Below are 11,706 nucleotides of genomic sequence, written 5' to 3'. Positions count from 1 at the left end.
AAGGATGGTCTTCTGAAGGGTGATTCACAAAACAAAGCATTTGACAATGAACGTCCTCTCGTTTCCCACCTCATCTGGATTTTCTGTTTGTTCCCTTATCCGTTTTTCTTCTCACCTGGCACCTGCTCCCTCTTAGTCCTTTCCTAACATCCCATCATTCCATAGTGGCAACTGTCATCTGGAACAGCCTTCCTTCCTTCCTTCCTTCCTTCCTTCCTTCCTTCCTTCCTTCCTTCCTTCCTTCCTTCCTTCCTTCCTTCCATCTGCATTATCAATGAGGGTTTTCTGATGGGTCTTCTGTTGTCTGCCTGTACTTTTCAGTCTGCTCCCTCTAAATGGTCACAGAACTCTGCCTCCCTCCTTCCCTCCCTCCCTCCCTCCTTCCTTCCTTCCTTCCTTCCTTCCTTCCTTCCTTCCTTCCATCTGCATTATCAATGAGGGTTTTCTGATGGGTCTTCTGTTGTCTGCCTGTACTTTTCAGTCTGCTCCCTCTAAATGGTCACAGAACTCTGCAAAACTAACTCCTCCCATTTTGAACTTCACAGATGTAATTCCCGTGTAATCTTGAAGTTGTTAATTGAGATAAACTGTGTGTAATATTTTGATGACAATGGACAACCTTAAGAAATCACTCTGCCTTCCTTCCGTCAATTGTCTGTTTCAGCAGACATCTCCATGGCAGTATACACCCTATAAACATATAGATAGCTGTTGAAAGCAGTACTATAAAAGTTTTGAACCATTCCTTAGCTCTGTGTTTTAGACTTTGATGATGAATGGGCATACTGTAAAATAAAGATAACGGTACATCCATTGTGTAATTATGCCAGTGTTATAGTAGTATGTGGTTTTGTTTTCTCTTTATATGAATACCGCCTCCATCGGGTTTTAGTCAGCAATATTGAAAATATGAAAATGCTATTCATTAGAATGTCCATTAATTAGTTTTTTCTAATGCATTTATTTATTTTATATACATGTGAGTGTGGTACATGTGTGTGTCTGTGCATACATGGAGCATGTGTAGAGGTGAGATGACAAATTAAAGTCAGTTCTTTCCTTCCATAACACGGAATGGGATTCTGATCAGGTTTGGTAGTAGGCACCTTTACTCACTGGGCCATCTCACTGGTCCAGAATGTCTTAGTTAAAATGGATACCTTTCTCTTTACAAAAAGAACTCAAAAGATTTTACGGCTTGACTGTAAAAGATAGCATGCACATATATACTTTGGTTGTCGACTCCATTGGTGTGAAAGATATTACCTCTGCAACTAGCAAGAACTATAAATGATACAGTATCGCAAGTGTTCTAAAAAATCAGAACAAACTAATTTATTGTACTTCTGTCTTCATTATACACCAAGTTGGTGAGTTAAACACAACAAAATTATCTTTTCTTTTTTAAAAGTGTCTACTAAAGATAAAAAGAATATAGTAACAATTAACATGTAGTTCATTACATTAGAAAATCTGATATACATATTTCTATTGCCTGTTAGCTTGTTCTAAGCCTCTTCAACTATTACAAAAGAAAAGAGGAAGAAAAGGAAAGTGGTTGCTGAAAGGCAAACATTCAATTCAGTTGATACAACATTACAGTACAGCCAACTACCATCATTCAACAAAGTAGCAAGTTTAGTCTTAGCTTGAGTTAAAAGTCTGTAGACCAGGTTGCTACGGAGGATTTAATGCTGCTTCTGTACCATATGTTAGCTTTTGAGAGGACACAGTTCTTTGTATTGATGGCTTCAGAAGAAGGGGTCAAGCACTGAGGAGCCCCCACCTGTCATTTATCATTTTATTGAGCGTTGTAGTTAAGACAGCATTATTGAGTTTAGCACATCAACTAAAATAAGATAATAATAATATAATAATATAATAATCATAATAATGATAAGGATAAAAACCAAACACAAACTGGAAGCTGAGAGCCACTACCAGCCGTGTCAATCCCTTGCGATACGCTATACTAAAAAACTTTGAAATATCCACCCATCCTCTCCACTCTGCCACAAACTAGCAAAGTCAAAAGTACAAAAGTCTTCACCTTGTTATTTTTGCAGAATAAAGCAAAAATGTCTTTGTGCTCCTTACTACCAGAAGCAAAATACCCGCTGAGTTACCACATATAATAGCTTCTGGATGTGTCGACCTGGGTTGGCTTGGTGTCTGCTGAGCCCTCTTTGTCCTTCTCGCTGTCACCTTCCCAGAGGTTAATGAGCGGGGGGTATAGCTCATTCAGTGGGATGGAAGAGGTTTTTTGCATATACTTTTTTAGCGAATGGTGGTAATTTTTCCTCTTAAACCGTTTGGCAATGTACACAGCGATGGACGCGAGGCTGATGACGGCAAACATAGACCCCATCACCGCAGCCAGGGCTGTGCTGGTTTCATGGTCGGAGATGTCCAGGGTGAAAGCAGCGTTTTTGGTTGTGACATTGACACATGACCTTTGGGTCTGCTGGTGGATGTTGGACACCGTGAGACACACTTCATAATCCGTAGAAGGCTGCAGATGTGTTAGGTTATATTCATGGACATCTACCGGAACCCTGGCGGTGTATGTTATGTGGGGGTTGTCAATCTTCATAGTGGCAGATGACCATTTTAAGTTTGATGTCATGACATTGGAATTAACTTTCCAGGACACCAAAATGGAATGAGATTCTGTCTGTTTGACGTATATTTTCAGCACCTGGGCACCATCTAGAAGGGTTCCATTAACCTTGATGGCTGCCACTCGAGTGTCAGCCCCTTGGACATTCTGGGCAACACAGGTGTACCTTCCCGAGTCTTCAATCTGGATATTTGCTATTTCCAAAGTGCCCTCATTACTCAGCTTGTATTTATCCGAAAGCGTCTCCACGGTTATCTTATTTCCAATGGGAGTGACCCAGTAGATTTCTGGCTCTGGCTCAGCCATGGCCCGACAGTCTAGGAAGACTGTTGTGCCGACGTCCATGTTTAAATGATTTGGGAATGTGTCGTGTGATATCATAGGGAGGCACTGTTCACTGGAGTCCTGGATTAACACCTCTTTCACCTGCTGCCCTCTGTACTCAGGCGGCATGGCGCAGAACATAGAGAGGGGCTCCATGAAGCGGATGTTGGTTTTGTTGGAGTTAATCCAGTGGATGACACAGTCACACCTCAGGGGATTGCTGTGGATGCTGATCTCACGTAGGTTGGGAAGAGACTCTACTGTCTTTTGGTAAACAGCATTCAAGGCATTGTTGTTCAACATCAAGCTTTCTAGAGCTGGGACACTTCGAAAAGCCAAACGGTGGATGTAGGACAGCTTGGGGTTGTTGGTTGCTTCTAGCTTTGTCAGTTCCGGCAAGTTATCCAGGGCATAGCGGTCTACAGAAACCAGCTCTCCCATGTTGTTGATTCCCAGTTCTTTCAACCGAAGCATATTTTTAAAGTCCCCTTCTTGGATTTTATGAATGGGATTTTTATTGAGGTCTAAGAATTTCAAATTTGGAACTTTCTGCAGAGCAAGTTGTGGGACTTTGATCAGTTTATTGTCGTAGAAAGACAGGCTCTCAAGGCTATCCAAGCCTACCAAAGCATTTCCGGGAACATCAGTGAGGTACATCCCTGCCAAAACTAGGCTTCTCAAGTTAGAGAGAGGTCTGAAGTTCATGTCCAGGATTCCAATCACAGGGTTTTCCCCAATCATGAGAATTTCCAGGTTGGGTGTAGAATCAAACCAGCGGCTATCAATCACTTTCAATTTATTGGAATTCAAGTGCAGCCTTAGGAGATTTTTTAAGCCAGAAAAAGCATTAGCTGAGATTGTACTGATCTGGTTATGGTTGATGTAGAGTTCTTGAAGGTTGCTGAGGTCTTGCAGACAGTAATCTGTCATCTCTGAAATCTGATTTTCCTCTAGATGTAGGGTTGTGAGCTGGGTCAAGTTTGCCAGCCCCACCTCTTTGATGTTTGTGAAGTTGTTCTGGGAGAAATCCAGCTCCGTCAAGTTGAAGAGCTGTTGCAGTTCATCCACCGTCTTGGCGATGTTATTGCTCTGTAGGAGAAGCACTTGTGTGTCACTGGAAAGGTTGCCAGGGATCCTTGTTAGACGGAGATCATTGCAATCAACAGTAGTAGCTTCTCTGTATGTGGATTGTGGGGTAAACCAAGGTCGAATTTCACATACACAAAGCTGGGGACACTCACTATTCAGTATGGAAGACTCAGTGAATGAAGCCATCAGCAAGCCCAGCACCAATCGACAAGCTGCTATCCCAACGCTCCATCTGGCCATGGTGGCTTGCGGAACACACTCAGTTCCTGATCAAGATCTGAGCACTATTTAGTGGCAAGGAGAACAGCAAGCAGATAGTGTAAACATCCAAGCTAGTCTCAGTTGAACAGAATTCCAGAGTCTGAAATGATGGTTTTCTGAACTTCCCAAGAGGCACAAAGCAATCTGAAATCCCTTAACCGTGTCACTCAATTCCAGGCATGCTCACAGGTCCTTGTTGGAGCTACTTCGACCAAGTCTGGAGACGTGTCTGAAAATTAAATCAGGGAAGATGTTATGCTTATTCTGTACACTCTCTATTGTTTACTACAATGGTATAATGACTCACACAGCTGAAAAATGTGTTCAGAATATACTCAGAGTATCCAAGCAGACTTTGAGTCTTAGGATGCTCTTATTATAGTCCACTTGCTACACTGATGCTGTCTAGAACTCCTTTAGTTTTTTAATTACAACTGCACATAGACCGGCATAGTCATTAAACACACATGCATACTCCAGAAAATCCTAAAGATGACATTTATTTAAAAACAAAGTTTACTTTAGAAACTGCATGTTTATGCTTCTAAAAAGGTACATGCAGCCAAATGCTCTACCATCAAGCTATCAGGATGGCCCAGTTGTGGGAGAAGATGGAGAGGGAGAGCAATGAAAGAGATATCTTGATAGAGGGAGCCATTATGGGGTTAGGGAGAAACCTGGTGCTGGGGAAAGTCCCAGGAAACCACAAGGATGATCCCAGCTAAGACTCCTGCCAATAGTGGAGAGGGTGCCTTAACTGGTCTTCTCCTGCAATCAGATTGGTGACTATCATAACTGTCATCACATAACCTTCACCCCGAAGAAAACAGATGCAGAGATCCATGGACAAACACTGGGCTGACCTCTGGGAGTCCAATTGAAGAGAGGGAGGAAGGACTATATGAGGAAGGGTGGTCAAGATCATGATAGGGAAATCCAATGAGACAGCTGGCCTGAGCTCATAGGAGCTCACAGACTCTAGACCAACAGCTAGGGAGCTGCATGGGATTGACCTAGGCCCTCTGCATGTGGGTGACAGCTGTGTAGCCTGGTCTGCTTATGGGGCTCCTAGCATTAGGACCAGGATCTGTCCCTGGTACATAAGCTGGCCTTTTGGAAGCTATTCCCTATGGTGGGATGCTTTGCTCAGCCTTGATACAGGGGGGAAGAGCTTGGTCCTGTCTCAATTTGATATGCCATGCTTTGTTGACTTCCATGGGATGCCTTACCCTTTCTGAGGAGTGGATGTGGGGGGCAGGTAGAAAGGAGGTAAGGGAGGAAATGGGGGGAGAGGAGGGAGGAGAAAACTATGATTAATATGTAAAATAAAATTTAAAATATAATAAAAATAAAATCAAATTAAAAAATAAAAAAGATACTCTTAATAAAAGCAAAACATGGGCAGTACTTCACAAAAGACTCAGCACATCTTAAATTATCTGTGGTATTTCCATTAATATGATATTTGTTTTCAGGGATTCTTTCTATTCCAAATGCTGCATTCTGTAGAAATTTCTAGCCATAGTGTTTCAAGTTCAATCACTTCTATGAAAGAAGTCAATTTAACAAATCTATAGAAGAAAAATATCAGCTTTTCCTATATTCTAATAGTCATATGATTTTGGCTGAATAAAGTAATGATTGTTCTGCTTCACTACAAGTCTTTATTTAAAACACAAATATATTCAACACCTGCATATGGAAACATGTCTCAGGCAAGAAACAGAGTTGTGTGGTACAACACTGGCCTAAACTATATGCACGAGACTCTAACTTCAATCCCTCAGTCTGAAAAAGAAAATGTGTATCTACTTAACATCTATGTTTTCATTACACTTCTTTGAATATTACAGGCTACTTAGCAGCCACAGTCCATGGGTATGTTGTATCGTCTCTCAATTTTTTTTCAAATTACAAAATAGGGTTGCTCATAAATGTTTCTTACAGTATTATTGAAGAATTTAATCTATGTTAAAAACAAACCTCAAGAATCTATATGAAACTCTGTATACAGTGTTTGGCACATATCAAATGCTCATAAAGGTGTGTTTTCCATCTACTCTCATGATCCCGTGTTTCTACACATTGTAGTCTTTGCTCAGCAGTGGTTCTCAGAGGACAAATGGCCAATCCTGTTGACTTAAGTATTTATTTTAACAAGATGCCACGTAGATAAAAAAAGGTAACATGTATGTCTTGCTAGCTTATATAATACCAGTAGTTACTAGTTTTAGTGTTCTGAATTCCAACCAGGTATAAAGAACCATTATACATCTAACTGGAGTTAATCTTGCTTTCCTAAGAACAGACTGGGCATTTGCTAATACACTTAACTATACTTACATATTTTCTGCATAACAGAACAATACATGTCAACTTTGAGTACTGAAGAACTCAGTGACTGGTTTTTCTAGAAACATTCACTAAGAACAGTGTCCATAACCCCAGTGTTCAAAACACAGCAAGCGCTCACTTTATGTCCACACTTTTTATTATCTTTTTACTTTGTAAATCATATGCTTGCCTTTGATCAAAATCCATGATAACACAAGGAGCCAATAAAACAGTTAAGTCATATGTTAGCAGAAACTTTTAAAAGACCCTAAACCTGTCTGGTTGTTTTATTAACTATGAAAGTCTTGTTACTAGTCTCACAAAATAAAATTATGTCCTACTGTGACAAGTCTGAGGTGAAATGAATTTGTGTGGCTTTGATGCTAGAAGCTTGCTGGTCTATGAAAAAAATATGTTTGGCATTGTTCTTGCCTTCACCGCCGAATCTGGTTACTCTGTCATTTATTATGTGTTTAATAATGTTTCAAGAGTATTAAACCACCTGATTTTGATGTTTATTGATAAATTCTGTAACATGCAAACATGCAGGATAATGTTATTTAAATATCATTAACTCCATGTTTTTCCTATGTTTGCTTCTATTTAGATCAATTTGAAAGCTAGTTCAAGGGACTTACAAACTTCAAAAACATTCTGCTGGAGTTCACTCCTCAATCTTAATTCATATTATAAAGCCAAGTGTCTAAATGTACCTTTAAGAACTCTAAGATGGAATTACAGCAGACTTTTATGTATTAATTGAGTTAAAAATCTATTAGGAAGAAAAGTATGCATTAAACTTGTTTGGGAAATGCCACAAATAGTGTATTACTATTGATAGGATAACTTTAATGGATCTATGGTCTCACTGGTGTTATGAAAAATACATCATTTAGCTTAAATTATAGGATGAGACAATTATATTGAAGACTTTGAGTTTGTCTTTGCATATACACAGCCTCAACCATCTGACTGATCATGAACCTCAGGAAACAGAAGGTCAGATTTCATATCAAATGTCTACCAACCCTGAATCTGGCTCTTTTGGAAGCAGAGAAGGAAACTCCTAGAAGACAAAGGATGAATGTAAGACATACAGACCAATGGGACACTGAACTCAGAAATAAAGGAAAGTAATTTCTGACAAAGACTGCACAGCTGAAAAAGCACAGATCACATTGGTAGAAATGGATAGATAGCCACATGGGGAGAGTGAGGCAGTGTCCTTACCTTACATCATCTACAAAGATTAATTCAAATCACAGTGAGAACCTAAGTGGCGCACACAAAATAATGAAGTTCCAAGAAGAAAGTAAAGAGGGAAAATTTCAATTTCGGGTTTCACAGTTATTTGTTAGACACAACATCAAAAGCTTTGGTATAAAAGCAAAAATAGACAAGTAGGATAATTTCACATGTATAGCCTTCTGTGCATGAAAAGAAATCAACAAAATACAAAGGCAGCCTAAAGCGTGTGAGAAAATATTTTGGAGTTATATATTGGTTAAAAATCAGTATTAGTAAGTCCAACAATTGAATAACAGCAGTAAGAACAAAATAAAATAAAACAAAACCATAACTGAACAAAAACTGGACAAAGGACTAAAAAAAAAAAAAACAAAACAAAAAACCAGGGAGTTCTTCTTTGAATATACTCAAGGGACCAATAAACGATGAAAACACCCCAGCTTAACATCATTGGTCATAAGATAAATATAGATGATATTTGAGAGTATATATTATGGATTTGATATAAGAAGAGATAATAACTCATTATCATCATTAGAATGGTCTGTACCAAAAAATAGAAAACAAGAAATTATGGTAAATACGGAGAAATCAAAACCCTTATGCCTTGGTGAGGATGTATAATAGGGTGGCCATTACAGATAACAATGTAGGAGGTTCTCAAGAAAGTGTAAGCACAGTATGAAATTCTCAGGAATACAACTTGCTTTCAGTATCTATGGGTTTCACACCCTGAGTCAATCAACCTGGGATGCAAAGTATTCAAGAAAAAAATGTGTCTGTATTGAAGTACAAATGCTTGATATTATTTACACAAAATTACATAGTATTTTCATAGAATTTAAACCAAATTGGTATTGTAAGCAATCTAGAGATAGTTTAATGTATTCTTCACAGGAAGGTATGTACAAAAATTACAGGTAAATACTCATACTCTTATCATTTTTCGTTAGGCATACCCTGGGTAGGTGATCCTTACTAGAGTATTTTCTCTGAATTTGTCAAATGCAAAAGGACTAAACATTGTTGATGTATTTATTGCCTATATATATTGTATACAGTCTTGTACTTAATTATATTTAGTTTTTCTTATATTATTTGTAGCCTTTTTATTTTAGACAAAAATGGAAATACGGTGGTATATTGTTTGTATTTTAATAAATAAATCTTGCCTGAAGACCAGAGGCAAAGCCACTAGAGGTCAGGTAATGGTGACACACACCTTTAATCTCAGGATTTGGGAAACAGAGGCAGATAGATCTCTGGAGTTCAAGACCACCCTGGGCTACATAAGATCAATGCAGAAACAAATCCATGTGGTGGTGGCTCACACCTTTTATCCCAGTACTAGCGAGTCACACTTTTCATCCCAGCACTATGGAGAACATAAAGTGAGAGGAAAGACTTAGTCTGCTTAGTCTATGGTTGCCCAACCTTGGTAGAGGTAAGACTTCTCTAGTGGCTTGACTGCTTTGCTTTTCTGGTTTTCTGGTTGAATCCCAATATCTGACTCTGGGTTTTTTATTATTTTTGCTACACTTAAGAGGATAAGAAAGATTGAGGAATGTGAATCTGGAGAGCAAAATAGTAAACTAAACTATTCCCCTATGGTCTGTGCTTTAGTAGTCTGCCTTCAAGTTCCTGCTTTGGTTGAGCTGCTTTGGTTTCTCTTAAAGATGGAATGGGATCAGGATATGTAAGTCAAATATACCCTTTCTTCCCTGAATAGTTTTTGATCATGATCTTTATCACAGAAACAGAAATCAAACTGGAACAGTCAGCATAAAGCCAGGCATATGGTATAATACAGATGTTGATTTTTTGGTGACATTATGAAACAAACCAGTCACAAACAGACAAATACTGCATGAGCCCATCATTAATAACTGTCTAATGTTGTTAAAATTGCAGAACTAGGAAGCAGAATGATAACTGCCAAGAACCAGGTGAAGGAATTAGTGTATAAATGGTGTGTACATTTTCAGTTGTGAACAATGAGCAGTCTCAGTCTGAATATACTTGGTATAACTGGACTTGGAAATGGGGGAAGAGTCAATTTAAAATTATAAAAATGAAAGTAAGTGCATTACAATTTAGGATAACTTTTATCACACATATGAATTAACCACCTTCAATTCTATAAAAATGAAATGACTGGTGTGGATTAGTTAAAAAAATAAAACGACTTTATTTTGGGACTAGCTGGTTATATATGTCCAATGTGAGAAGAAAATGTTCTGCTAATTATGAGAATAATGTTCCACAAACAAAATCTGGCAGTTTTAGGAAACAATTCCTTAAGGAACAAACTATAGCCTTAAAGGCTCAGAATTGGCAAGGGACACATTTCAATAAAGGCCTTAAAACAAGGAGACAATTACATTTGATGCTCTTTTCTTTCAGTGAGATATCTTTGGGACACTCTGCTCCGAATATAAAATCCCAAGGGCAAGAGAATGCATAGCCATCACCCTGATAGAAATGACCTCAACTCTCACCTTCCCCTTTTACCTGCTTTAGTTTGGATGTTAAATAAAATGATGATACTTGGTGGGACTTAATCTGAATGTACGCATCAAATTCACAGTGGAGTGGGGAAAAATAAATACATATTTGTCATTGAGTCATGATGACATATATCCCCAGTTCTGCACAGAAAGTCAAGAAGCAAACGCAGGCTGTGGGACTACAGAAGGTGGTCTCTCTGAGGAAGAGGAAGAGGAAGAGGGGTTGAGTGATCTCTATCCAAAATCTGACTTTTCCGTTTTGTAGATGCATTGTCTGATGCAAACTACTGGATTTTTTTAAAAAAAAATCTTGTTCATAGTTAAAATTAAGATGCATTCATAATTTACATAATACTTTAGTAAATACAGTAACCTTTATGAAAGCATTTAAGCTAAAGTCTAGAAAACAGTGGAGAGCCCACGGTGGGCTCTCAAAACTTACTTGAGTCTCTGGGATTTCTGTGAGTCATTTCATTCCATTCTCAGCCCAGGAAAGGAAGCTACAGAATGAACAAAGCTGGGAAGACCCTGGGGTATGAGAAGTATCTCAGGGCATCCTTATAATTATTTACAACTTCTATTATATTTTTAACTAGTGTTAACTAGAATTAATAGCTAGAAATCTGCAGACCAAATATTGCATCAGAACTAAATGAAAGCCTCATGTAGACGCATGAAGTACAAACTGCAGGCTGAGAATGCAGCTTAGTGGAAGAGTGATGGCCTTGTATACATGGGCCATCCAAGGTTGATCCTCAGCACTGCAAATAGAACCATAAAAACAAATCTTTTTGACCCTCCAAGTTGGAATTACTATCACCCCTGGGCAGTCTAGTTATAAAAATAGAGAAATAAATTTGATCCCCAAATGAAGATGATTTAAGACATCTGCTTTTATATGCATACTCTCTTTGGTGGACAGTTTGTTACGATATAGAAAAGTCCTGGAAGGCTGCAGAGACGACCTATTAGTTAATAGCACTTGTTGCTCTTCCAGAAGTTCCTGGTTTGGTTCGCAGCACCCACATGGCAGCTCACAATGATCTGTAAGCTCCAGGAAACTGACTGCTGGTGCTGACTGGTTTTATGCCAACTTGACACATGTAGAGTTATCTGAGAAGAGGAAACCTCAAATGCAAAAATACCTGCACACAGTAGGGCTGTAGGCAGGCAAGTCTGGTGATTGGTATAGGAGGGTCCAGCCCATTTGAGTTGTGCCATTCCTGGGCTGGTGGTCCTGGGTTGTATAAGAAGGCAAACTAAGCAAGCCACAAGGAGAAAGGCAGTAAGCAGCATTCCTCCATGTTTTCTGCTTCAACTCCT

At 38.9% G+C, this 11,706-nt stretch overlaps 1 protein-coding gene across 2 annotated transcripts in view; it reads right to left on the bottom strand.

Annotated features, from left to right (window-relative positions):
• Positions 1-421: 421 nt before the first annotated feature.
• Positions 422-11,706, bottom strand: part of Lrrn1 (leucine rich repeat neuronal 1) — a 39,984-nt gene continuing 28,699 nt past the window's right edge. For both annotated transcript variants that reach the window (XM_026788272.1, XM_005364963.2), the window contains one exon: positions 422-4,523. In XM_026788272.1, the coding sequence (XP_026644073.1) occupies positions 2,123-4,273 (2,151 nt within the window). In that variant the 5' untranslated portion in view covers positions 4,274-4,523 and the 3' untranslated portion in view covers positions 422-2,122. The remainder of the gene's footprint in view (positions 4,524-11,706) is intronic.

This window comes from Microtus ochrogaster, unplaced genomic scaffold (genome assembly GCF_000317375.1).
Source record: "Microtus ochrogaster isolate Prairie Vole_2 unplaced genomic scaffold, MicOch1.0 UNK1, whole genome shotgun sequence".
In the NCBI taxonomy this organism is placed as follows: domain Eukaryota; kingdom Metazoa; phylum Chordata; class Mammalia; order Rodentia; family Cricetidae; genus Microtus; species Microtus ochrogaster.
The sequence above is the reverse complement of the archived record's forward strand: the minus strand, read 5'-3'. Positions and strand labels throughout refer to the sequence as shown.